Source organism: Anopheles nili, chromosome 3 (genome assembly GCF_943737925.1).
Source record: "Anopheles nili chromosome 3, idAnoNiliSN_F5_01, whole genome shotgun sequence".
Lineage (NCBI taxonomy): Eukaryota > Metazoa > Arthropoda > Insecta > Diptera > Culicidae > Anopheles > Anopheles nili.
This window is the reverse complement of record NC_071292.1, coordinates 48,772,548-48,800,427: the sequence shown is the minus strand read 5'-3', so window position 1 is coordinate 48,800,427 and position 27,880 is coordinate 48,772,548. Positions and strand designations below refer to the sequence as shown.

Here is a 27,880-nt window from a genome sequence, read left to right as displayed (position 1 = left end):
AAACACCCGCCTCGAATTGTCCGGCGATGGAGGCTTGCCTTCGGAAGCGCGGTTTTGGGTTGGCCGGCCCCGGGGAGGGTGCGATTTCGTGTCATTTTGTAAGTCATCGTGGTTCGCCCGCTCTCACCGACTCCCCGTGCGCTTGTTATGTGGCGTGGAAGCATTTATTGTGTGTTTGGATTTTTTTTCAAGTTCAACCTCTTTACTCGCCCCGCATGTCGCTGTCGCGACGAGGTGTCACTACTTTGACCTCGATGTCCATGAAATGGTCGAAGTCCACGGGAGTGCGGCTGTTGGGTTTCATAAGGACACGCCGATGTGATGCGCACATGACGAGCGGAGTGATGTTCGACATTTAGTGAAAGGAAATGGTTCCGCCTGTACGAGCGGCTAAAGGGAATCGTGTCTCTCGCGCGGAAGTAATTTACGGAATCATGTAAAATATAGGTTGTCGTTGTGGGAAATAACCACAAGGACAGCGTTTGAAAATGCATGTTTATGGTACGAATGCTGAGCGCGTCCTTTCGATTTTTTAACTGCTAAAGATTATTAATTACGGAAGTGAGTTTGATGCACGCCCAATAAATAATCGAAGCGGAACAAATTATTTGAATCTAAAAAAGTGTTGCATGCTGCATTTAATGCTATTTTTTTGTCAATAATGTACACCATTTCCACCCCCAAAGTCTTCGATTGCGCCGTGAGGGTTAACGAATTGAAACGCTTCGAAACGGTTGAAAAAAGATACGCTAGTAAAGATGCGCGCGTATATAGCTGTAGCTTCAGTACTTGAATCAGCGCATTGGAGTCGAATGTTTGGTGTGTTGTTAATCCTACAGCAATTTACTAAGCCAATCAACTTAACTCTAAAGATGGTAAGAAAGTTTGATAAATAATAACCATGTATGAGCCTACAAGCGTGAAACCCTCATCAATTATCCGTCACGGCGGCTGCTGTGAGGTTTCTTTTAAAAATGTATTCAACGAAATGGGCATCCGATTGATTAAATGCTAATCAAATCAACACAAATGCACATAGCTAACATACATTTTATGGAGAGTACTATTAAAGGCTTATCGAACATCAAACACCCACGCAGATCCACCCGTGAAAGACACGATACAGTAGCGTAGCATGAAACAAATGAAATCATCACATAATAAAGAAAACGCAATTAAATTTAAAAAGTTTGCCTTTTCACCAGCTGCGCGACGAGCAGAAACAAACAGCTAACTCAATAAAACACATCATGCTTCTAGCTCACCTTATCGATAAATATTTATTTGCATGCTTAAGGTTTTATACGATTTTTCTTCGCTAAAATACTTTTCCTCCCACTCACGGCGCGCGTGAGTCGATTGCCTTCGTTAACCTGCTTCCCCCGATTTAGTATTATCATGTGTTTCGACAAAAAAACACCGTCGCTACCATCGAAATCACCCTAGGCGCGTGTTCGTTGCAGATTCTAACAAAATATGTTCTTTACAACATTTTACAAATTTTAAAACACTAGCTTCGTTAAGACATTCTATCCACAGAATACACGACGGGGCAACAACATGAGCGTGTGCAGGAAGCAATCACTCTGCTTGCCCTGGACATACGATAACCAGATTGTGGCTGTGGTACAGCAGCAGCTCATACTTTCGATTATAGTCTTCCAGTCCGTAATAGTGGAATGCAATTGAAACCGGCACTTTCAACATCTCATAAGCAAATAGCGTACCGTTTCGCTTCACCTTACACACAGTCGCTCTATCAGTCGCTTCTATCAGTGCAGCGTCACGAAGGATTCGCCAACAGTTTTGCATCACTTCAATCAAACTCTTGTAACAATCTTGTAATAGCATTAGATAATATAATAGCTGCAGTAGCAGTAGCAATGGTGCTAACACTAAATAGTGGGTTTTTGCTTTAGAAGTAATAGTTTAAAACACATCACATTTCATGAGCGCCTTTTTTCCGTTTTGCTACCTCTTTCATGCCTCGTAAATGCTCCATTTTCTATGCCAGCCAGCTTTCTTCCCGGTAGTACAAGAGCGCTTGCCACTGTCGCGCTGTAGCCCTGCTTTAGCTTATCTTTTGTAGCGTCCGTGGCGTGCGTCGGTGATGGCGCCCCACAGCTCGATGATGAAATCGTCCGTGAAACCAAATGCCTCCAGATCGGAGGCATCGATCGCTTCCGCAAAGTCCATCGAGTTTATTTTATTATTACCTAGTTCCCAAATCTACCGATTGCAGCATGGGATGGAGGGAATAAACAAGAGAATACGCATTTATTTCAAGTGCCATTGTAACGCTGTCATTGCTGGCTGCTAAAAGCGCTGCTTACTTGCGTGGCTAGCTCACTATCGTTGATTCCCATGAAGGAATCCAACAGTGAATTGATGGCATCGATTCCACTCTGCGTAGCATCGTCGTGCTGCGATCGATCGAAAGAAGGAAACATTGTGTTAGAAAAGCTGCATACAGAGAGCGTACAAAAATGCCCAAACGGGGCTAAAAGGCTGCATACTTCGTCCTCGATGGTCGCGTTTCCGTTAGCCTTAAACCGCAACGTTTCCTTGCCACTGCCGTAGCCCTGCTTGCCGGGTTTGCTGCCGGCCGTTCCCTTGCGCGGTGCAATACCCTGGAAGCCGCTCTTCATCGGTTCCACCAAACGGATGGTAAACGTCGAACCGGTGGGAATGTCCTTCAGCATGCGGGCCACCTCGTAGTGTCGCTTCCCGACCACGTTGATACCGTCCAGTTTCTCGATGTGATCACCAATCTTGAGAGAAAGGAAAAAGGTGTTACAGAGCGGGTCTACGTAAATGCCACATCCAAAGCCTGTTCACAAGCGAGTTGAAGGGCTTCGAGCCACCTCACCTGTATGTGCTGAATCCGATCGATGACGCTGCCACTTTTGATGCGCTTGATGAACGCGTAACCGGCACCGTTATCCGTGATCGTCAGTCCTAGGGCGTCTTCCGATTTCACGATCTCCACCTCCTTTGGGCGGCCCTTTTTGTGTGCGAAGATGAAATCGTTCAGCCCGATTTGACCGCCCAGCAGATTGCTCATGTCGACTTTGTGCGAGTTTAGCGTGCAGAACAGAATCTAAAAAAAAAAGGAAAATGCAACGAAAAATGAATTAGTTAACGGTTGCTGCAAAACATGCCACCGAGAGAAAGTGCACGTTTTCCGATGGTGGCTTCTTCGTTTGTCTACCTGAATTTTTTCACTTTTATGAAAACTACGTGCCCAGGAATTCACGAAATATTCGTTCACGGCTCACTACACAAAATGAGTGTAACAGAAAGCACCGGAAAAATGCACCTTTCGCGAGGGGGGCACACGAATTTTCCTCTCGAAACAACCGTGTCAACCACACAATCAAACAAACAATCGAGATGCTTCGAAATCTGCAACAAACGTGTCTCGAAACATCCACACCGAAGCCACAACTGCAAGCGATCAGCATCTCGCGAGTCAGCGCCTCAAGAGACGGCGATTGCACTGCGTGCGAGAAAAGTGTCTCGAGCCGGTGGGGAAATTTGGCCCGTCGGACTGTCCGACGGCAAATGATCCCCCCCGCCAGCCAAATGGCAGCCAAAAATCCCCCAAAATCAGCCGCAGAAAATCCACTGCAACCGAATCCGTGGCAGAAGAGGCTCGCGCGCGCGCGTTGGAAATTGCTTCCCTCGTAACCGGGGGCATCACCTTTCCATTCCGGTGGTGCAAGGAAAATCTCTCAAACCGAAATAAATTCAAACCTTAGGCAGCTGAGTGGGTGGGTGCGAGCGCAATTCATTATTATTAGTAGTATCATTATTGCCGTTGGTTTCGAGCACGAAAATTCACCATCTTGCGCTCCGGGGGTTGGTTTGCGATTGGCCGACATTATTTTACCGCTAGCCACGCGCGTGTGTGCCCACGTGCGCCATTTTTGGGGGAAAAACTTCGTTGCGCACGTTCGCTTTTCCTCCGCCGGGTTTGCATCTCTCGCTTTTCCTGGTTGGTCATTTTCTTTTCGGGGTGGGAATCGCTTTCAGCGCAGTCCGACGCATCGGCACATTAACATTTTTCATTTGTTTTGCTTCTGTTTGTGAAACGTACCGCGATCGGATCGGTCCGTGAAGTGCATGCGATGCGAGAGTGTGTGAGAAATGTGTAACCCAGCCTTGTGGAGGGGTTTTTCTCACCACCCCTCCAGACGAGAGGACCACTCAAATGGGGTTTTGTTTTCCGCTAGCCCCAAATTTGGATTGCATTTCATAAAGTCACGTGGGCTCGTTGAAGCTGAGTAGCTGAAGCTCTTCCCGAAACCGGCAGATGCAACAGCAGGTTATGATTTTCCACTTACCCTGACGAAGTGTAATCAAAAGCCTAAACCCCCCCGGGGGTGCTGCCTTGCGTAATGGAAAACCCCTCGTAGGGTGACGCAGTCATATTGAGTTTACGGCGCATTTTTTCCACCGTATACCTAACAATCGATTTGAGCTCTGAGATGCACACGAAAAACGATCCAAAGAGACATAGAAAAAACGCAATGCTCGAGGTTTTCCCATCCAAGTAACCTCAGCATCGAGGTGAGAAGACGTACCTAACCTTGGACGTGTCATCGAAGTAGCCGACATGCGATGAAAAACTACCCCAAATGACTCACACCCCACAAGGTGTGAGATATCCACCGAACCACGAGTGGACACCACAACACACACACACACGTACACGATCGCAATTGATCTGTCTGGAAAGTTTTCCATCGTTTTCTCCGCCACCTCCGCCATTTTTTTTTTGCTTTGCTTGCGGGGATTGATTTCGCTCACGTGCGTTGAACTTCGCGCGGTTCACAAATTAAATAGCCCCCCTTCTGCCAAACGTGCGCCGTATTTTTACTTCTTCATTTTTCAACCCATTAGTGGCCATTTTCCCCCATCGCGCGGAGGTCAACCTATGGGTTGCATTTATTTGGTGAACGGAAGTGACTCCAGCCGGGCGGAACCCCATCCTTGACAGCATCGGACCCCAGGCTGCGGGCGCTCTGCAATCACGGTCGTCTGCCGTGTCTGTCTGGTGGTGTTGGTGTGTGTCTCTTTCGAGCGAGTTTTCCACTGGGGAATGGGAAGGGGAGGGAAAGCTTTGCCCGGGTTGTCGGTTGTCAGGTCAAACCGGAATTGTATACGCCTTCCGTGTGCCAAACAGAGCGTGATTCCTATGCTGTGGATTTTGTTCGGTTACATTTTTCAGTTTTCGGTTCGCGGTTTTTCACTTGCGCCCCGTGGTTGAGAGGTGGAGAGGAAGGGGGGGGGGGAAGGAAAGGTATGGCTGCCCGGCCGGACAATTAAGTATGCCGACACGCTAGTGCATCGAATTGCGACAACACTTGTTAAGGGTTGTTCGAGTATTTTCGTGCTGAAACATTCACAGAGAGTAAACTCTAGTGTAAACGAAATTTGTTTAAACAAACCTCTGATAAGTAGACACGGACTTTGAGCTTCTAAAACAAACAACTTTAGTACAAGTACTACTGTACAGTGCATGCCAAGAAAAATGATGCAAGTAACGAGGTTTTAACATTATTTTCTCCGATTGGACCACACTTTAAATTCAACTATCCCATTTTACCCAGCCATTTACGCTGAATTAACATCCATCAGCACGGCAAACGGTGCAGCCCTGCACTGGCAAGAGAAGCCCTTCATGGTGTTATGTGCCGGTAACACGACAATGTCTATCAAAAGGCACACACATACACAAAGAGGAGTGGTTGGTTTGGTTGCCCGTTGCAAGCTCGCTTAAGCTCGTGCCTCTTTCTGAACTCACCCGTGTGACGTTACTTTCTAATTGAATTGAGCAAAACGAGAGACCTTGCCAGTGAAATTGTCTTGCTTTTTCACGACATGCATTCAAGCGCATGCATGTGTGGCTTGTTGTTTGTTGGGGGTTTTGCATTAAATTATCAGCATAGGGCGCCGTACTCATAGCATAATTACGATAAAGATATCTTTTTTTCTATCCCATGCAAAACATACACGGACTTTCTCTGGCCAGAATCACACAGAAGACAGGTCAAAGGGACTAATAAAACCCTAAGATTCGTCTCATCGGCGCTTGTAGATTGTCTTACAAGTGTCAGAGGAGAAATAAAACCCCTGAGCATGCATTTGCGACGTAATCTTCACGTTCGCGTACCCTCATTGGTTTTTTTGTGTGTCTCGCGTGTTGCCATGCGAGTATGCTTATCTTTTCCACCAGCAACTGTCCTCAGCACGTTTTTCTGCACCAAACGCAGACAAATAGCTGTATTTCCGTGCAAGTACAACGCAATAACGGTAAGGAAAACCGTTCGCTTACGCGTTTGGACGCGTTGTGTCCCTTTTATTTGAGTTTTCACTTAAGTTGACTCCAGTTTACCAGCCAGTTAGAGGCTGAAAGAGGCAGTTAGAGCTTCCAAATCATCCGCCCCGGGCAGGAGCGATAACTAAATGCCATCAACCGAGTGGTCCAAACGGGCAGACGACGCAGTTTCCAGTTTTATTCGCCAACAACCAAACGCAACCCGCTTCCGGAATGATGGGAGAAAGTCGTTAGACCGTTGACCGTGTGCAAATTTCACTCTGGACGTACACGATGATTCGTGATGGCAGCGATATCAACCCGGCTTTTTACACGCGCCTTATTCTATATCCGCAAACACTATGTTGCATGCTTCACGGAGCACGCAGCGATTTTAGCGATCTCCACAGAAAGGAGCGATGCAGAAGAAGGAAGGAAAACAAAACTGGTTGTGAAAAACCTGTCCAAAGACCTCGCCAGGACAGTTTTCACTGCTGCGCCTTTCGCTATCATCAGGAGGTAATCTCCCGCAGCCTGTTCCGTCGAAATAGCGCCATGTTGATTAGGTGGGGGTTGCTTTTCCATTTATTTTCTCCTTTTCACTTAGCCGTATAATCCTCGCTGCATTTGCCAACCGTTTGAATTCCGCAAGTGCAGGCTGTAAATTTCATCTTTTTTTTATATCAAGAGGACTTGAAAAGCTAACGGCAAGCACTTTGCACTATTAATTTAAGACGTTTAGAAATCAGAAAAAGCGTGGTGGAAATTTAAAAACAAAAACGAACAAGCGCTGTCAAAGTTTGATTGATGACAAACCGATAAGCTGGCAGTAGAAAAAAAGGCCTACTTAGCAGCCATCAAGCAGCCTGATGCCTTGAAGTTGTTTTTTACTTAATTTAAATTCAAAACCTTGCTAAATTAAAGCTTTATTTCTGTGTTCCTTGGTGCAGTACTCCTAATTAATGATAATTAACCACACGGTATTAATGGTACAGCACAACAAAGAACCTGCTGCACGGTTTCGGAAGCTTCTACGTCATCTGGTTGCGTGAAAAAAGATCATCCCATTTGCTTCACATCTTGGCAAAAGGGAATTTCGGTCAAACAACGGATAACTCATCGACGCAACGGGCACTCGTTACACAATAAAGCCAGCGGTTTTTCCTTATTCCTTGTTTCCCTGCATCATTCGGCGCCCCACTAATGATGCGCAACCAGTGTGGCCTAAATTTCGCGTATCTCAGAAGAGAACTGAGGCTGCTTCTCCGGTGATCGGAAGGTCGCATCGGTGAAGTTTGATAGAAATAGTCAGTCAGTAACAGAAAAAAAAACACATCTACGCTGTTGATTCATTGCACGATGGGAGTCTCTTCTTCGCGTTCGTTTGGCAGCGGGTTCTTTGTGGCATACACACAAAAAAAAAAGCTTCAAGACGACACGGAGAAGAAGTCAATAAAAACGAGTATGACCGAAAAGCGGTTTTCTTTTTCGCTTCTCGACCTAATTCCGACCTCCTCCCTCCGGGAACGGGACCAAACCGGCGGCCCAACACCGGGTTGCGCACTGATATATGTTTAACTCTCTTTCGAATTTTCTAATTTTCTTGCTTCTCCATCGCGTCCCGCGTGCAAGGGCGGGGGTTCGATTTACGGGATTTTATTTCCCCACGCCTGCCAGCCAGCGGGATTCAATCGTCAAACACTAAAGCCAGCGCCGCGCCAGATTGATTCCAGTTTTTCCGTGCTTTTTACTGCAGTTCTTGCAGTTTCGTGGCAGCTCATAAATCCAACCAACCCCCCAACCGAAATGAACGGCTTGTGGTGAGCGCCAGTTTATGGCTCTTTGCGTATGATTTTCCACGTGTTTGCGTGCACTTTTTGGAAGTCTGGAAAATCCCTTCAAACGAACGCTAGCCTAGGTTCGCTGGCGTTCGCTTGCACAACGCAAACATTTACTGCCAGGTTGTTGATGCCGTTATGCAATTCGGTTGGGCACCGGAATTATTCGGACATCGGTGGAGAGTGGGCCCTGGTACAGGAAGCACTGGATTTAAGAAAAAACGATTGGGTAATGAAACCAAGCAATGAGGCCTGAGTTTGAGGCGACGATGGGAATGCAACGGTAGGCGAATTGACCTGGTCTAACCAATCAATGGGAACAATATCGTGTTCCAGCGAGTTATGAGCAAGCAACAACACGCCTAAGCTTACACATTTTTCGTCGCACTTTATCATGCCGCTGGAGCAGCAATGGTTTCATTAGCGTAGTTGCTGCGTATCTCTCCACAATGAGCACAATAAATAGCTGACCCGGCTGTCAGTCAGTTTATGAACGATTTCATGGAACATTTTGCCGATATTTGATAACACCACAACTCGGAGGAATTTTCGCCATTTTGCAGCACGGAAATGAGACACATTTTTGCCCTGCCCCTTGATTGAAACATGCGAGCAATAAATCGATCGTAAGCACCTCGATTACCTCGAGTACCACCTCAGTGTCTCGAGTGTGCCATGGGCGTCCATTACGAGGGTAAATCGTCACACGCAGGAGACGAATCACTCTGTCAAATCAAACGCGAGATAAGATAAAAAAAAACCCCACACAGCCAATAAAATCGCTACGCGCGGTCTGAGACTTGTTGGTGACAAGTTTTCACCATTCGAAATTCCTTTCATACACCCTCTCATTATCTAGCGGCTGTCTCAACACCTGTAGAAGCCCTTGCAGGACGCAGGACATGACACACACACACACACGTACCTCATCCATCGAGAAGTCGTAACATTCGGCGATCTTCTGGTAAAGCTCCTTGACGCTCGCGAATCCTGTAATGAAGCCGGTCGGACTGCCGTGAGCTAGCTGGCAGTTGAACACCAGCTGCGGCTTCGTGACGGTTGACTCCGGGTGGCCACCGTTGGCCATGCTATCGTGCGGCATCGGGGGGGCTGTTGGGAGCGGAGGGTTTTTGTAGTTGTTGTTATCGTGGTACGCATGCGGATCCTTGGTCATCGGTGGCGAGGGATTGGATATTTTGGTGCTTTTCTTATTAAACAGCGGCATCGTCCCGGCGAGGAAATCTTTCAAATCTGTGGCACTTTACACCGTTGACGGGAGGTTAAGGTCGCCGGGTTGCTCGCGTTCCGAGCGGGAAAACCGACCCAACACGTTACGATGGAGTAGGGGGTGGCAAGGTTGAGGGGGGGGAGGGTTTGTGGAAGGAGGAAAACAAGGAAAAAAGGGCTGCAAATTCCCGTCGGCCGAAAAGGCGCGCGCGCGGTACAATTCAACCGAAAAATCAACACTTTTTTTTGTCAACCCAAAACCGGGGAGGAAAAGTCACTACACACACACACACACACACGCACGGGGTCCTTTTGCCAGCCAGAAGGGTTTTTTTGTGTTTTACTTTCTTGGCCTGGCGAGCTTGGCTGCTTGCATGCAGTGGAAGGCCCGTGGAATTATGGCTACGCCAAAACCTAGCTACAGTGCGCGTAGACAGAGAGAAAGAGAGACAGAGAGACAGAGAAGACCGGGAAGAGTGTCGTTCGAAGACGTCAGTGATGTTAGCTGGAAAAACACATCGATTCCCGGTCGTGGATGTGGAACGGGAGACGTTATTGGGTAGGGATGGAAGGAGGAGCGGTGGGAGGGATTAAAAAAAGAGAGAGAAAAAAGAAAACAGATAGAAGAAACTGTAGAACACAACAAAAAACGATACCGCATATGATACACACGCAAACGCGAGCACGTGCGTGCGCAAAAGAAGGCTCACGCAAAAGACATTAGGCTAACAAAATATGCACATGCACATGCGCTAGTTGCGCTGCGGATGCGCATAATTCGGTGTTGCATTCGCGAACTTTGCAAACACAGCACAACAGCAACAAAGCACACAAACACACACGGGCGCGCGCGCGCGCGAGGGAGCGCTTTTCATTTCCCCCGCTTCTTTTCCTGCTTCCAGCCACCGGGTCATTAGAGAAAGAGCATGTTAAATTCACTACGGTTGTTGCACAAGTTAAGCCCTTACGTTCGTACGCAACTCGGTTATTGAGGTCACAATTTTGCTCTCCTGCTACGCAAACTCTGGCAGAGTATCACCCCGATTTGTACTACAGATCCCAACTATGGTACACTGTTTCCTCTCGCTAACCTGGAAGTCTCTAAGGAGGTGCTTTTCTTATCGGATGTGAGGCACCACCTCCGGTCACTGATAAGCGCACTTTACACACTGTACACACTGCGTGCCCCGGGCAAGGTAGAAAAAATTACGACCACACCGGCGTGTTTGCGACTTTACAGTCAGAAAAGATGGGGGGAAGGTAAACACCGATAGCGCAAGATAACAAAAAAAAAACGCCGAAAAACGTACCAGCAATCGAAAACGGCCAGAAGCTAAATTTTGCCCACATGGAACTTTGCTACGACGTCCAACGGTTTTTTTTGTTGCTTTCCTCTTTTCAAGCGTTTGACAGCCGACTGACAGTGAACACTAGATAGCGCGAGTAGCCGCGATAGATAGCTTTCGGGGGAGTGATTGTCACTTTGGCCCGTTTCGAGCAATACGAACGGCTCTCGATCACCGGACCAAACCGTGGACAGGTGCGCGCACGAGATGCGTCACAAGGCCAACACAACTAATTAACAACTACTACTATCGTCCGTTTGCTCCCACCGTTAGAGGGCTCTTTCTGCGGCACCGCGCATTCAACAAACGAAAGCCACCTGCGGTCGACGGTATCTTAGCCGACCTTCATGGGGCTGCGTTCTCTCTCTCTCACTCTCTCTCTCTCTCGTTCGTTCTCTTCCGCTCTTTCGCTTTCTCTCGCTTTCGCACACGCGTTTGCTCAACTTCGACGGCTGTTATGAACCGTTACGCGGTTGAACCGTTCGCCGTTGCACCACACAGAATGGAGGCTATATGGAGGCCCCGGGCCCACTGTTTCACTCGACCGCACGCGTTTTTCCCACCAGCGTGAGCCACAAACTAAACGCAAGCACCCCTCCCACCGGTGAGAGGTAAAAACATCGGAAAAACCCTAGCACTCGCGCACACGCATTCCACCCAACCCTCGGTGCACTAACACACAACCGGACACAAACCTGGGATTGTGGGCTTCGATCGACACACAGGTTGCTTCGATCGACACACAACCACCTGAGGGAATGGAAAATTTGTAACACAACAGGCAAAACTAACACCGAACGGGCGCTTTACACCGCTAGATGACGCTTTTATGTACACCGCGTGGCACGTGGCTTTTCCTTTTCCCCACGGTTGGTTTGTAGATTTCCTATCGGTTACTATTCGCGCACATATTCGCGACGTTTCCGACGATTCCACGTTTCAACTTTACACCGCACGATCGCACGATAGCACAGTACCTGCGAGTGTTAGTCCCGCTTAAAGTGAAATGCGTTGCTCACCTCTGCCTGGTTGGGTTCAAAATGCGGACGTGCACCACGCGCAGCGGGAAGTAAAAATGTGGAAGTATGTATCGGGATTGCGCGAAGTCAGCACTTCTCAACCTCCTGCACGGCAGGCAGATCTCTCACTGAACAGATCGCAGTAGCATAGGCACGCAAAATGCCAAATTAGTGTCGTCACTGCTCTAGTTGTATGGAAGGCAGGTTCTCACTAGTATATGAACGACTCGATCACTGGAGAAACACTGACGGTGGTTTGCGTATCACATGTGTTTCGAGCGACCAGCGCAGGAAGAAGTAAGAGAGACTAACAAAACGGCGAACCTTCGCTCTCTCGCTCCCGATTGTTCCCGTGCCGCTTCCGTTTACCGTTATCGCGGAGGCTTTTCGAAGGCTTCCGAGTGTGCCGCAGGCTTACGATGGTGCGTGTTATAGCTTTCTCTGTCTTTGCCGCGTGCATTCCGGCGGTTTCAAATTGCAGTGCGATGAAAGCACCCCGATATCGCGCCATTGTCATCACAATCCGCTTTATTACACCGTTAACAACGCGATACACAAACGACCTTCAGTGATTCTCACGAACCAATCGAAGCCCTTCGATGGCGCCATCATTCGAGCGCGCGCACACACACACGAAACTGGGTGCTAAGAAGAAAGATGGATGCTAGCAACCAGTTACTGTTACACTATCAATTACATTCGATTTGACATAAGCTACGGTAGGTGATTTTGTGTTTTGTCATGCAGGTGTGGAAGCGAATTGATTGTTGTTTCATTGATGCACGACCTCGCTTGGAAACTTCGACTGATTGTACATATTTTTTCTCATAAGCTTTCATTAATCTAATTTGCACTACAATGCGACAGTTGATTGTCGTTTTTTCCAACAAAAAAGCGTCTGTAGATTCTACCAGCATCTGAATTTGAATGATAATGGCGTTCTTCATGCATAAATTACTCGTTCAAACTAGAGCCACGGGAACACATGTCCAACAACGAATTAACAGGGTCAATGACCCAAAGCAATTCGTCTCCCCTACCGTGTTTGGCAATAAAGCAACACGGTACAATCTTCGATCGTTCGAACAGGTACTCCTACACATGGTTGCGTCGAGATCATTTTGTCAATGGTAGGGGAGAGTGTTCGTGCAGGAGGAAACATGCGCAACAAAATAAAATAAACAAAGGGAAGCGTTTCATAGGGTAATAACTCAAATGTTTTTTCATGTCGGTATTGCTGTTACGAGTCTGGTTTCTGCAACTTTTGTCGATAGGTTTTGTAATAACGACTAAAGCAACATTATTGCAAAGAGCATATAAGTAAAGCCCCAAATATATTTACTATTCACATGAATGTCGATAACTCAACCGGATAACAACACGTAGTATTTTGATTTTCACTCGGCCCCTTCAAAGCCTTCGAGAGTTCGTTGCGTGTTTTCCTTTTCGCCATTACTTTATATCACACAGCAATGCAACACCTCGAAGGACCCAATGCTCTGGTGGTTTAGCAGTTTGCAACCAAAGCGGGGTGATATAATTTAGATCAGTTCGATTTGCCTTTTTATACACCGGACACTGAAATAAGGAATGCCGCAAGCATATGTTAATTTGCCACATCGTGTACCACATTCAGCGAACACTTTTCAACTTACCTCGTAAAGTTTCGAATCCTTCGGAGCCGTCGAGTTAATAGCGTAAATATGTATGACTGGCATCGGTGAGTAAAGCACCTTGTTGGTGGCTTCCTGCAGTCGAATTAACCGTTTATCCCAACCCGCTCCATCGATGTACAGCCCATAAACGTAGACTCCTTCCACAGGAATACCCTTACATTCCTCGGTCAGCATCTGCGTTACATCGTTGTGCAGTGTGATCATGTCCAACGCCCATCCTTTGTGAGCACGTGCTACTTCCTGCCGCATGGCGGTTAGAAAACCTTGTGGGTTGAAAAAGCCCGTCATCCAGAACATGTTCGGACGCTTGCGGAAGCACCAGCCGTAGAATTGGGCGTTTCGTTCGATCAACTCCGTAAACCAGAATCCAAGCGATGCCGAAGCCCAACTTCCACGCTTCCAAACCGTTGGAACTCTGGCATCGTAGATGTTGTCCAGTGCGTCTCGCAACTGCTCATTCATGATGATCACACCATCGATGGCGAGAAGAAGATCATTCAGCGTCTGACGTACCAGCAGTAGAATGCGCTGAATTCGATCGATCTCTTGGCGTAGGAAAATGTTCATCGATTCCTGGTGGCCCATGATACGCAATCGCTCCTTGACCGCGTATGGATCATAGGGTGGAGGCACTTTCGTGAGCATATCTCGCACCAAACGTGCTACCGTCACCTCACGTGTCTCTCCACCACCGCCAGATGATTCTGTAATGGCGAAAACCCAAAACATAAACGTCAAATGGATTCCCCTTTTTTGTTCCAAAATTTACAGCTCACCTTTAGGCTGAATCGAAAGGATCGTGTCGAGAATTTCCTTCGTCGTATTGCTCTGGTACGTGATGTCCGCATTCGAATGCAACCCGTACACCTGGGGAGGATCGACGAGTGGCATGTTGTCGATCGCTTCCAGATAGTCTTCGATCGTTTTAAAACGCATTATGCGATACTCGCGGAAGAAGCGGAACGTCTCCTCAAACATCGCATCTGAGAACCAGACGCGAGCGAATGTGTTGAGCAGCCGCTTGTCATAGTCATCCGTAACGCGACCTCCGTACTGAACCTCTCCCAGCATATATCGCATCGTTTTCCAGCTCACACGGCCCACCTTTGGATCGAGCGCGTCCAAATGGTTCTGCACAAACATGCAGCTTGCCAACCAATCGGCAGAGTTAAACTCGTACGGAATGTTCCACCCAAGGGGTCCGAATTTGCGACGTTCTTGAACCACCGTGTGCAGGAAGGATATCCCGTAGATCAGTGGTACGTACAGAGGTGAATCACTGTACTCGAACATGTCCAGAGACATGGACGCGTATGTACGCTTCAAACCCGCTTTCACACCCGATGGAGGTTCGTTGGTGAACTTTAGCGACATTTGCAGAAATGTGATCGAAAACTGCGGGTGAGGCTCGGTTGTAACCCAAATTCGGAAGTTCTCGTGGAAGGCAGTCGGACCAACCCGCTCTAGCTCCAATATCTGCAGCATCAGTTCGTTCATGTACTCCAGCCCCAGATGACAGTTCTGGAGCAAAACCCACGATCCTTCTTCGAGGGAACTGGCGACAAGCTTGCGAGCATGTACCTCCTGTCCCTGGCCCATGGAAATCGAGCGACACTTGATGGCATTCTTTTTGGCCAGACTTTCAATGCTGGGTGTCGGATCCGAGCCCATGGATAAAAAGCAAACCAGTGGCGTCAATGGGCGGCTTTCTTCCAGCAGCGCGTCGTAGTTGATAATGACTGGATCGGCGTACCGCTCGCCAAGTGACATTCCAAGATAACGTCGACTTTGAAAGAGCGTTCTATCCGGACACCAGGCTCGAATCAGCAGCAGGCGACGGAAAGCGTCCATCGACTGATAGCCTCCATCCGATGGGAGTGGTTCCTCTTCCGGTGCCTCTTTCGCGAACCACGTTTTCCAACCTTTCTCGTTGCCTTTCACACTATCGAGAATGCTACTGAACAGGTCGAGCCGCGAGAGCTGCACCAAATTGAGCCACGTTACGTCGGCGATCCATTTGAACGGCTTCTCGGGGCAAGTGTTGATGTCCAGGGCGGCTCCTCCTTTGATGAACGTTTGAAATTCCGCGTGAGTGATGGATTTGCGATCCAAATCGATGTTCAGTGCCATCAACAGCACGAACAGGTACTTGTGCACTTCGTACAAACCCCGGCACACATACCGGAAGATGTCGTACGTCAGGTACTCGATGATGTTGTTGATTCGCCGCGTTGGTACGGGATGACGATCGGAGCGTGACATCGAGATGTCAAAGCGCTCCAGAAACTGCACCAGCGACGTCTGGTACATGTTGTTCACCATAGTCATGCTGCAGATAAGAAAGTACAGCACGCTTCCACGTGCAGCCACAGGGCGGTACTCTTCTCGGGCCCTGTTAATTTTGATCTCCGTTTCCCGCGCGATCTTCAGCTTTTCGCGCACCTCTATCGAGGTAGTTTTGCTTACATTCAACACTCCAATAACCGTCACGTCGTCCACCAGGCTGCCTTGCGTTGTAGACAGCTTATGCAGCAAGTTCGCCTCCAGTTCCTGCATTTTGCGCCGATTCGCCGTGACATCCTTAATGAGATTCGTTCGCTCGGATTCGAGCTCGCGTTTCTCGGTCAAAATGACCCGTCCCAGCAACTGATCCTCAAGTCCACGCATGGTAACCGTGAAATCGATAATGGACGTACGAGCCGACACTTCCGGCGTGTAGAGCGGATTCGGAAGCTTGGTAGTCATGTACATCCGGAAGGAATCGTTCACGTCCACCTCCTTGTCGCCCACCTTCACCTTGTACATATTGCCCATCTTGATAAAGTTCTTCTCCAGCACGTTATCCAACACGGGATCGAGCTCTTCACCGATATCCTCGATCAGCATCGGGTAGCCCAGCGAGACGCAATCCTCGATGTGGTTTCGGAAGTACTTGTGATTCAGCGAGGTAACGACTAACCCAAAATCGTTCTCCTTGTTTTTGATCCACATTTTCCCTTGCGATTGGGGATCGATGAGCAACGGATAGCGGGCCGCTTTCGTCACGATGATACCGTTCTGGATCGAGAGCTCATCATTCGGCAGACCCTGCAGGTTCCAGTCTCCGATCGTTGCTTGGTCGGTGAGATTTTCCGTGATATTGATGCTCCTGGATACTGGAATGCGACGCTTGCTCAGTTCACTTTGCCAGCTTGTTTGCAGGACCGTGCGATATTCTTGGTTGAACGGACCAGTGTAGGACAGAAAGCCTGTTAGAATAAGCACATCTCCAACGAGCCGTTCCGTTTCGTCTTTAAACTGCTCCAGCTGTTCTGTCCAGCGAACACGCTCGTCCGCCAACCCATCGATCAAAGCCGAGGCAGCGTCCATTTTGTCTTGACATTGCTTCGCATCGTCCAGTACGGCTTTCTTCTTGGCCATCGCTTCGTCAAACATCTGCTGCACCACTGCCAACTCTTGCTCTTTGGCCGTCAGCAGTGCCTCTGCAGCGCCCTTTTCCGCCATTGCAATGTCCAGCTTTTTCTGCTGCCGCGCTAAGTTCGCCTTCAGCGGTAAGACGTCTTTGTTGACGTCGTAGAAGTCCGCCATCGCCATTGTCCACTTGAGCAGACCGGCAACGTTTCCGCAAGCTGCCTTTGCTGCCTCGAACGTGTACATGTGGTAATTGAAGTAAGGCATCATCAGGTCTACCGTTTCGGCATTGATCAGATCCGCCTGGTAGCGAACGATCTTCGCGAGAAAGCCGGTATCTGCCATCACCTTGAGGGATTGCTCCCACGAAGCAAACATAAACTGTCGCTCGTCGTCCGGCTTCACGGGTGCTATTCTTCTCCCGAACAGGATCAACACAACGTCCATAATCAACGTGATCAAGTACGGTGGTTTGCCCAGCTTGCGCACCGTCGCCATGTCGGCTGCTGTTACAGTTTTGAGGGCTGCTTCCGCCTGTTCTAGAGCTGGACGTGCAGCTTCCAATTTTTCCTCCGCAACCATCGTGTCTGCCTGGATCTGTTCCACCAGCACGTCGGCTTTATTTTTCACCACTAACACGTCGGCTTTCACCAGCTCGGCCGCTTTCTGAGATTCTGTGACGGAGGCCAGTACTACTTCCGCCGCCTTGGTGGCGATCACGATGTCCTTCTCTTTTTCTTCTAGCTCCAAACGTAGCACATCCACCGACTCGGCTGCCTCGATGAGTTTCACGAGACCTGTTTGCATGCGACTTGCAAGGATGGCGATGTTCTCGTGCTTCTGTTTGTAGATTACTTTGTATCCTTCCAGGAACGAGAGGAACGATTTCGGTGTCACGTGCGCTTGACGGCGGAAACGCTCGAAATACTCCAGGCACACTTCCGCCACACGATCCTGCACGAAAGCCATGATCTCAATCAACCGCACCTTAACGTCAGGCGTACAGACGACGTTGTAATCGCGCAGAAAATGCGTCGAGACGGCTATCAGCGCATCCTCCGGCCATCGCTGGAACCAATCGATCGTACAGCCCGAGATCAGCCCCGGAAACTTGAGCGAACGGTTGCGGAACTTCTCACCGACCGGTGAAAAACACAGCACGATGTGTAGGTTGGCCCGCGCGCGGGATATGAAAAAGTCGTACAGATTATCCTGCGTCGGGATGCGCTTCGGGTCCACCTTCTTCATCACGGGTATCAGCTCGTTCGTGATTTGATCGATTTCATCCTTCGGGAAGAGATTCGCAATTTCTCCCGAGCTGAGCACGTTGTTAATGTACTCCAGAAAGCCTTCGTCCTTGATGTCGTTGTCGGTGAAAATGAACGTTATGCCCTGACCGTCGACTCCGGACACGCGATACAGATACTTCAGGTCCTCCATGAGGTTGTTCACGTTGTACGCTCTGGTCAGTGTGATTTGGTAGAATTTGTAACCCGAAATGAACGACGCTAGACGGGTTAGACTTTGCTTGCCTGAGCCACCTACACCCACGAGCAGCGCATTACCACGCGGTGTTCCGATGATGCGGGATATGATCATCATGTGGATAAGAGCGTCCCGGAAAAACACCAAATCCATCGTAGCACCTCGCACCTGCTCGTTGTACAGTTCGAGGAACATTTTGACGCGTGCCGTAGTCTCTTCGAAACTAGGAATTTCTTCGTACAGCTTCGGGGGTTCCAAGCTGACGTCTTCACCCTCATCGCCCGTGGGTTCGGGTGCGTCTCGCAGGAAGTCCACAAAGAACTGCTCTTCGTCCTGATAATGTTCAAAGTTTGGTCCCAGCTCTTGTTCGGCGGCCAATCGCAAGTACGCTACGAACCAATTCCGATCATCGAAATTAGTAAACCGATCCGCTATGACCCGTGTGCATTCGTGTCTCCAGAGCTGCGCGAAAAAAAACGGGGTATTGAAAAACAACCTCAGATTTCTTGTTGGAAAACCCCTACAGAGAGCGAAAGAAGCGTCACTTACGTTGATTGCGGTTCGGACCGTTTCGCACTGTTCAGATTTAACTTTCAGCATACCTTCCCAAATGCGCGAAAGATCGCGAAGGTTAAACACGTAATGGAATTTTGCCGGCGTTGGCAACATTTTCACTTTGGTAGCTTGCCAAATTTTGCGCGTTAACGGCACCAGAGCCGGTATGAACTGCACCAACGCATCGTTGAAGCGCGTATCACAGAAGTACCCCTCACCGAGCACACCAAATATTTTATCCATCGACTTGTTGCTAGGAATGGCACAATTGAAAATGCAAAACTGGCGCTTCAATCTTGGCGGGATGTCGTTTCTTCCACCACCCGGGTGGATCATCGCCGCTAGCATCTGTATGTCGAGGACGGTCAAAAAATCACCCGGCTTATCGAGCGAATAGAAGCCTCTATTCTCCATCAGCTGACGGACGATTTCGTTCGTCACCTGATCACCCCACTCATTGACGATCGGCATGTTGATGTCGTCGACGAAGATGGACATTTTGCGCTGCTGCGGTGGACCGTACGTTGTGCCGACGCGTTTTTCCACGTACGATTCGATGATACGCTGGAACATGTTCGGTGTGGTTGCGGAGGAAAAATTGAAGCTTTTCGAGAGGTGATACTCGGGATCGTACTGCAGCATGTAGCCCTTTATCATGACGGTTTTTCCCGTACCCTGTTCGCCTATCAGCAGAACTGCCTTGCTCTGTCTAGCCACCAGGTCAATGAGAAAGGATGTGCGCACGTTGTCCACGTTGGGCACGAGAATGCTCGCAAATTCTGGCACACTGTCGTTAGGATAGATGTACTCCTCCACTCGGTCGTTCCAGTGTTGCCAGGCACCCTCCGATGAGACGACATATTCAAAAATGCTTTCTCCGGGCTGGAGTTTGGGCCATTCTGCGATGAAGTAGAGCAAAAGACATAAATGGACATTGGCTCGCTAGACAAAGCAAGCCTAAAACTTACTCATTTTGGATGGATGCTTTGCAATGAATTCACCCATTTTCTCACGATCTTCCAGCTCAAGTACGGCACCCAGGGACCACATGAGGGAAAAAAGGAACAAACGCTCCACATGGACATCAGTAAAGGCAGCAGCAGCTTCATTTTCGTTTTGTGGAGCCAACAAACCCTCTAGCAGATCGCAACACTGTCGTATGTAGATCGCTTCCAGTATTCGCATCTTGGCCTCGAGCTTCGTTTGGACAAACTCATGCAAATCGTTGTAAATTTTGTGAAACAACCGTCGCAATAAATCCGCAACATCAGCTGTCTTAGTTTTCAGCCACCCATTCAAGATAGGCTCCCATTTCATGACCGATGCGCTCATGAACACCATACCCATTCGGCTGACGGTGGCAGGTGAAGCGTTGTCCACGTTGTCTGGCTCAAACACCAGCTTCGCGTTCGGTGCCATTGTGATACGATCACCGTTCGCCAGTGTCAGCGTCTTATTGTCATCCAGGACAGAGTTTAAATTTTCAATCCACACCGCATCAACTGGCCCATCCAGTACGAGCCAAACAAACTCCGTCTTCTTTACCTTCAGCGTACGACGCCACAAGGTGGAGAAGATCCCATCAGTCCAGTCGTTAGTCGCCACATCGAGCCTTCCGAACATTTGTGGAGCCGTAATAGCCTTCGGGTTCATGCGGATCTCCTTGTGGGGCATACCCATCTCAGTGAAGCTCCTCAAAAGCGTCAGTATGCACTGCGTTTTACCAGCTCCAGTAGGACCCAGTGTCATGAGACCGTGCCGTACTAGTGACGTTTCGTAGAGCTGGATCACCTTCAGGTTCCACTCGGGGTGGTTCATCAAACCAAGCGCTTCTGCGCTATTCGCGATGGCACGCTGCAGGTCCTTGTAACTTGACGTACTCAGCTTGATCCCCGGGAACAAGTCCTCAATCAGCGAAATAAACAACGGCTCATCTTCGTCCACCAGCTTCGATACATTCATGTCTCGCAGGACACGCATCACAATCGTTTCCTCTGTGTCGGTGGGATTCGCTCGCTTCTGGGCACCGAGTGTTCGCAAAACGGACAAAATGTTTCGCAAACCGAAATCGTAGTGCACCTGTTTGGAGAGCTGCTCCTCGCACAGCTTGTACAAGGTGAAGAATTTACGGGCTAGAATGACGTTATCCTTGAACCCACAGCTTGCCAGCTTGACGCGCATGATGATTTGTCGATCAGGCACCATCATTGCGACGGAGCGGAACATGATTTTGAGATTTTCTGGAAGTTCCTGGCGTCCCGCGTAACCAGGGTTCATGGTGATGAACAGCCCAAATTCTGGATTCAACGAAACGGTGTCACCATCGCTGAACAAAAAGGATGTTTTCTTTTCCTTTCTTGCCGAGAGTACAATACTGCGGAAGCGTAACGGAAAATGAGAAATTAATGTATACAGGACACGCCTGAAAACTTTGAAATCATATAAAAGATACTACTTACTATATCTGTTGTGCTGCAACTGACAACACCGGAAGCTCGATTCGGTTGAACTCATCGAAACAACCCCATGAACCGGATTGAGCTAGACCCTTGTAAATACGTCCCAGGCCTCGGAAATCCATTTGATCCGAGCAATTGAAGACCACTACCAATTTTCCCAGTGCTCGTCCCATATCCTTGGTGGTTTCCGTTTTGCCAGTTCCTGCAGGACCTGCGGGAGCACCTCCCATCGACATACCAATAGCTTGTGCTAAAGTGATATAACATCGATCGGTGAGTGGCGTGATAGCTAACCGCTCCGTTACACCGAGGTACTCGTTTTGATAAATAAAATCAACATCGGTAATCTTCACGATCACGTCATCCGTTTCATCGATGTAATAAAAGCGAGCCTGCTTTTGCCATTCGAAATCCTGCGCCGTCCGAATTCGCAAGCGCACCAGATCGTCAAAAATATCGCGCTGATGCACGTGTATTGTAACCATCGTTTCGAAGCGGATTCGTTCCAATTTCGTCAAATCCTTCACCGTCAGCTCGATCAGGCTGTTCAGCAGGTTCAGGAACCGGTTGTTGGTGACGCGCATTATCGCTTTATCAGTGCGACACCTGCTCAAAGCGATTTCCGACTCGTTCGTCCACAACAGCTGCACACCGACAAGACCCGCCTGGCCGCAGTATTCTTGGAACCCGAGGATAAAATTAAAGTCCGGTTTAGCGAGATTATGCGCCATATGGGCCAAAATGGACCGGATAGTATCCTGCATTTCATCTAACAGGCTACCGAGCCAGATTTCCACGCCACCCGTGCAGAAAACAGGATTAGCCAGCTCCACTCGCTCTCCATTGTCCGAGAGCAGAGCGATGATCTTGCCAAAGGTTTTTTCTTCAAACTCCACCCTAGCGACTGCGTCAAATATACTCAGGAGATGCGCTTGAATGGACGTTGGGTCAGAACTTTGACCCAAGATCTCCAGCAGCACCGGATCAGAGATGAAGAAGAATCGTGGGAACAAGAGCCGTTTGGACTCGAGGTATCCTGTTAATGATTTTTGACACGTTTCTAGCTGTTCCAGCAGAGACGTTAGCGTGTACGACATAACGTCTTCACCTGTGCAGCATTGGACGACATTTGGGTTGTCGCGGGCACGGAACATAATGCGCACCCAGCTTTTGTCGATGCCAGCGAAGCGTTTAGCATCCTGTGGCAGCTGTTTCGAAATATCTCCACCAACGAAGACGGCCTCTAAATAGATCCATAGGTTCTGCACTTGTAGCCACTTTTCCAGGATCTCGCCAGTGTTGACCAGTTTGTGCAGCCACAGCATTATATCCTTTTTGAAATGTGCATTGAACCGATTCGATGCTAGCGAATTGACGATCATAATACTATCCTCAAGCATCGATATTATTTCAACCGTTTCGGCTGGTTTGATCAGCAGCTCTCCGCGAGTTTTGAAGGGTGCAAATTGTAGGTTCACCGTTGACCATTCCGCCACAACCGAGCGCAATTTGGTGTCGATATCATTTTCCTTCACTGCACCGATGCAAGTGTCCTCAATGTCATCGCTAAACTTCAGCAATGGGGCTTCCATTATGTTTCCGAGCGTAAACGTGGGCGATGCGATGTCAAACTTGCAGTCTAACATTTGCTCCAATTTCTCCCAATGGCGGTCTTTCATCGCATCGTTGCACATAAGCTCCAGCAACGGGCAGCTGTCGTTAAAATCGTCAATCTTCTTCTTTAACTCAATGTACGCCGGCCAATCTTTCATCGCTTTTGGGAGCTTTCGGCAGCGGTTCTGAAAATCAGTAAGCTCGGCATTGATGTTCTCGATGTCGACTTCTTGCCATGGTGTTTCGTAATACTGGTCGATGCTTTTCATTACTTGAATGTACAACGAGTAAAGCTTGTTGAGCAGATTGAATTCCTTGCGCCGCTTGTGCAGCACAGGATAGTCGTTCACTTTCAAGCCCAGGAACGCTTCACCATTGGCATACATTTCGAATTTACGCCACAGCTCATCAAATCGTCCCTGGAACATGAGCAACCGATCGCTAGCCTCTTTTGCCGGAATTCCTTCCTCCATCGGGCCACTGGTTTCAAATTCATCATCAAATTCGGTGATGTCCTCGTTGAACTTTGCGACTCCCTGAGCTAGCTCGCGTTGCAACGGCACCTGTAAGGCTATGATGTCGTTTTCTACTTTCTCTACTCGCTTGATCATTGTTTTGAAAGTATCGCGGATCCCATACACGACTTCAACATTCTCCGGCGTTATTCCAAGCTGAGGAAAATCGGCCAACGTACGGTACGTTTGCTCAATGAAAGTGAGATCCACATCGATAAAACCGAAATTTTCCTGCACCGTTTGAAGGCAAGCCATGGCCATCCGAATGTCGTCCAAATCGACCAAAGTACGCTTCAGCATTTCATCCTGCTCAGTGATGAAGCCCACTATTTCTTCTATTCGGCTTTCGTAGAAAGCAAAGAAACGGCGCAGGACTACTTCAATCACAGTGTCCAGTTTTATGACTATCGGCCCAACGTGGATGATGTATATGATCGTGGCGAGATCTTCCTTGATTTTTTCGAACAACTCTGGTTTCGCTTCAAGAGGAACCGTGAACAGATTTTGCTTCCAAAGGTACTCGAAGTGATGGTAAACATCGTTCAACTCGTAAGCAACGTCAGGCTCTAGCAGCAGGATTCCTCCATCAAATTCGTGCATTATTCGGGTTACGTCCTTATGCTCAGAAATCAGCTTGAACCAATCTCGCTCCGCTCGTTGTTCAGCCAGCACGGGACGTCTTAGATTCCTTTCAGCCGATTTCGCTTGCCGACCCCAGGTCGAGATGGAATAGAAAGTCTCTACAACATTCAGTACTACTTTTTCAAAGGCTGACTGTATGTCTACCAGAGAGGGTTCTATTTCGCAGCATTCCGCCTTCAATGACATTATGGTCACGATGAGCGGATGAATCTCACCCAAGATAGCCGCCTTGTTTAGCTGTAGCCGAACTAGTTCGAGTCTCGAACGAAGCTTCTCCAAAGAACTTCTCACCATTCGAACAAACACGTTGATAATGCGGTTGTTAAAGTACGCGAACAATTCCATGCAGTCAATGTGCAGCGTTGTGATGTCATAATTGAGGAAGCCGTAATCCTGAAACAGTGCCTCCAGATGCGCCTCCGGTGTCGGATTGGCAGGCGTTTTGTACAACCGATCGAAACGAATCCAATCGTATTTATCCGTAGGAAGTTGCTCTTCACGTCGCCTATTTTCATCGGTAATTTCTTCGAGCGGAAGTTGATACCTACGATTACCACGTTCGTCACAGTCAGGGACTTCAATTTTGGTGGCAAACTTGTTAATCAGTTCTATGACGGACGCTTCCATGGCTTGTGATTTCTTCTCCAGGTGCATCTGCACTGACTGACGATATCGAATGTTCATTTGATAAAACTCCTTCGGATCCACAGGATCGGCAGGGAGCGTGAGAAGGTCGGTGCTTTCGAACGAATCCAGTGTATCCTCGACCCGGGCCTGCCAGATATCGTAAACCTCCTTGAAGAACTGTTCCGTCTCGTTCAACGTGTTCTCCACCTCAAATAGGTATTTGTCGATGTTCAAGGATTCCCATGTGATGACGCATAATCCCGGTAGAAACACTTTATCCAGTGCAACTAACATTGTTCTCATCAAGGGCAGGAATATGGGTGGAATTGACAAACGAAGCTTATTATTTTGATTAAGTAGATGCTTTGCCTTCTCAAACAGCTGATCGATTTTGACCTTATTTTGCACGAGCACGATTGTGAAATCGGGTGCTGTTAAGCCGAGCTTAAGCACAACTTCCGTCTCTCTGATGATCTGAGGTATCCATGGATGAAAGTTCAGCTCCAGCCAGTTGTCGGTAGAACGTTTCCTGTACACGGGAGTTGACAGCTTAGACCGAGCTTCAGTCGCGAACTGTAACCAGGCTTTATGGTGCAACAGCTCGTAATGTATCAACACCTCACACAGGTAGTTGTAGTATTTAACACACAGCTGCGCTTTTCGGTGGTTTACAACACAATGCCGATTTTTAATCGCACTCAGCGGCACGTCCATCTGACGGAATAGCGATCGAGCCCACATAATACGGCCCATTGTCTCAGGCACCCCGTACGGTATCGGTGGATTGGCTCGGTTTTCATTGTAGATATCTTTCAGCTGGAATATCTCGTTCTCTAGCATGATTGCCACGTCGAGGTAACGTCGATCAAGACACAGACATTCCAGATGAAGCTTTTCAAATCTTTGCAATATCAACAGGCGGCTATCGACAGTGCGTTCGTTAGCAAGCAGATTTTTGAGAAATTTTTGTAACCCAGTTTCAGCTATTTCCACCTCCTTTAGGTAACAATCGTAGTCGACGTCGAACTGGTGTTCGGTGTAAATCAATGGATCATAAGGCTTTGAGGTTAGAGTTTCATACGCGGCATTGATTCGGCCCGAAAACGGTTCAGTTCCAGAAATGGTAACCTGATCAATTACTTCGTATTTCAGATACAGCTCCATAACGTGGAGAATCTTCGCCAAACGCTGTTTGAAATGGTTTAGTTTTCCAAAAACAAACACTTCCGAACACTCCCATGGGGTTTCGCTGGGGTTTTCCATCATTTTATCGACCGTGTGCTTGTAGTTTTCTCGAAATGACGCATCCAGCTCATGGCAGATTGTAATTTTGCTGATGAGCGTTTGTTTGGACTGCTGGTAGATTGGTATTGTTCCTCGATCCGTTAGGTACAACCGGCAGTTAATAATGATTTGGTTGGCTATCTTCGTCAAGAGTCCGGTTATTCTATCCGAGGTGTTATAGTAGGAAGACGATTTGTACACATGGCGGATAACTTCCATCAAGCTAGCAACGCTCCGAGTAGCTTCTGCAGGTTCACACCGGTACAGCGGATCCCAGAAACGTTCGATGGAGCTGATGAAACGTACATTATCTCTGGATTCTATCAGCTTGGACGACAACTCGGCCGCAAGCGCTTCCCACACTTTCACTAGCTTTCCACGAGAGATTTTCAATGATTCCAGGAAATGCAGGAATATTTTGCCTTCCGTAAACTCGCTGATCGAGGTATACCGGGTGAGTATGGTTCTCCAGTACTCCAGCTCGACCAATGGCCCTGCGTAATGGGGCGATTGCTCTATTTGATCGCCCTGCGTCAATGCGAACTGGATTTGTTCCATCCATTGACTAAATATACGCTCAACGTGACCCATTTTCTCCCTATCGCGAGCTGTCTCTTTAATTTGGATCGAAGTCAGCAAAAATCCCAAGTACAAATCGCGATCCACCTCGAACATGATCCGCTGGGAGATGTCTTTTTCGGTGCTTTTGAGAAAATTTATGAAACGGTTCACACCATACCGGAAGTTGCTTTTCTGCAGGTCAGTACAATGTCCGTAATCTCGGATGCCGTCGATGGAAGGCTTAAGGACTTTCTCTAAAACCGACACCAAAGTGTACACCACTGAGCTACCTTCGGGAATGGCGATGTAGGTGAACAAAATTTCCTAAAAAGAAAGCTCGGTGTTAAAAGAGATATATGCGCACAAGTCTCTAAAACAAAAAATTCATACATCACTGAGTCCTTTGGCCTCGATAGGTTTGGTGTTATTGTGGCGGCTAACTCCTATGCAGATTGCCGTCACCTTACCACCGCTTTGCCCGTTCGTTAGCCACACTTGGTTCATGGGTTGCTGTTGTTTAGCGTTATATCTTCCCGTATCCATCCCTGGTGGAGGACACAGGCCGTAAAAGAGCAGCAATGACTTTGTGCCATCCACCTCGAAGAGGTTGTCCAGCAGCTGCACGTCCGACATTCGATCCGCCACGCACTCTGTGACATAGTCCTGATCTTCGGATAAAATGTAAGCGCCCACTTCGAGCACGTGCCGATGCTTGGTAGCTAAAATGTTGAGACGCTCTGAGCGGGCTTCTTTCGATTTTTCCAGTCGCTGTTGGATGGCCTGTTCCTCCGTTATCTTCGGAGGGCTGCCTCGACGCCGCTTGACCAGCTGTACGACATTGCCGATTTTCGAGCTCACACCGATGACATCTAAAACATTTTTCAAGTGACGGTCCGGATCGGGTTCCGTCATTATGGACGCTTAAGATAATTACCTTCAAACCGTCTGCAACACTATCCTTTGGCAGTAGTGTGATATAAACGGTCGAGCAATTGCGTACTAGCACATCCAACGGACTGTCTAAAACTGCTCTATGAAGAATTTCATTTTTTTCAATGCCTACTTTAAACAGAAATATGCAAATGGCTTACCATTTTTCTAATATTGACTTTTTATCTAGCATTCTTATGCCTACAATAATTCGTTTAAATTGCTTTCAACGGATTAGATTGTGACCGTTTTCCTTTGTTTACCTATTGTTCGTATCTTAGACGATAGTGTATCGTGCAATCGCATTATCGCATCGTATTTAGGTTCTGATATGAATGGATTGCTTTTTCACAAAGACCCGTAAGCGGT

At 48.2% G+C, this 27,880-nt stretch overlaps 2 protein-coding genes across 3 annotated transcripts; both read right to left on the bottom strand.

Moving 5' to 3' along the window:
* Nucleotides 1-1,254: 1,254 nt before the first annotated feature.
* On the bottom strand, nt 1,255-10,737 carry LOC128722654 (PDZ domain-containing protein GIPC3). 2 transcript variants are annotated; one of them, XM_053816331.1, is made up of 6 exons: nt 10,698-10,737; nt 9,086-9,270; nt 2,870-3,100; nt 2,517-2,771; nt 2,334-2,423; nt 1,255-2,229 (listed from the first exon to the last, which is right to left on the bottom strand). In XM_053816331.1, exons 1-6 carry the CDS (start codon nt 10,735-10,737, stop codon nt 2,077-2,079), a joined length of 954 nt encoding a protein of 317 aa, XP_053672306.1. In that variant the 3' UTR covers nt 1,255-2,076. The 2 variants fall into 2 exon arrangements, with proteins under 2 accessions (XP_053672306.1, XP_053672305.1); XM_053816330.1 differs by lacking the exon at nt 10,698-10,737 and having other exon boundaries at nt 9,086-9,522.
* Nucleotides 10,738-13,204: 2,467 nt separating this feature from the next.
* Nucleotides 13,205-27,493, bottom strand: LOC128722680 (dynein axonemal heavy chain 8). The gene is made up of 7 exons (XM_053816357.1): nt 26,972-27,493; nt 21,339-26,905; nt 19,848-21,253; nt 18,874-19,778; nt 14,205-18,786; nt 13,408-14,132; nt 13,205-13,330 (listed from the first exon to the last, which is right to left on the bottom strand). Exons 1-7 carry the CDS (start codon nt 27,491-27,493, stop codon nt 13,205-13,207), a joined length of 13,833 nt encoding a protein of 4,610 aa, XP_053672332.1.
* Between the last annotated feature and the right edge of the window lie 387 nt (nt 27,494-27,880).

Coding starts and splice junctions, on each gene's coding strand:
- LOC128722654 (XM_053816330.1), bottom strand. CDS start 9,385: ATGCCGCTGTTTAATAAGAAAAGCACCAAAATATCCAATCCCTCGCCA. Junction 3,101..9,085: donor ACGACTTCTCGATGGATGAG/GTACGTGTGTGT, acceptor TTTTTTTTTTAG/ATTCTGTTCTGCACGCTAAA. Junction 2,424..2,516: donor ACGCGACCATCGAGGACGAA/GTATGCAGCCTT, acceptor GATCGATCGCAG/CACGACGATGCTACGCAGAG.
- LOC128722680 (XM_053816357.1), bottom strand. CDS start 27,493: ATGACGGAACCCGATCCGGACCGTCACTTGAAAAATGTTTTAGATGTC. Junction 21,254..21,338: donor GTTGCAGCACAACAGATATA/GTAAGTAGTATC, acceptor ACGCTTCCGCAG/TATTGTACTCTCGGCAAGAA. Junction 13,331..13,407: donor AGGATTCGAAACTTTACGAG/GTAAGTTGAAAA, acceptor TCCTTATTTCAG/TGTCCGGTGTATAAAAAGGC.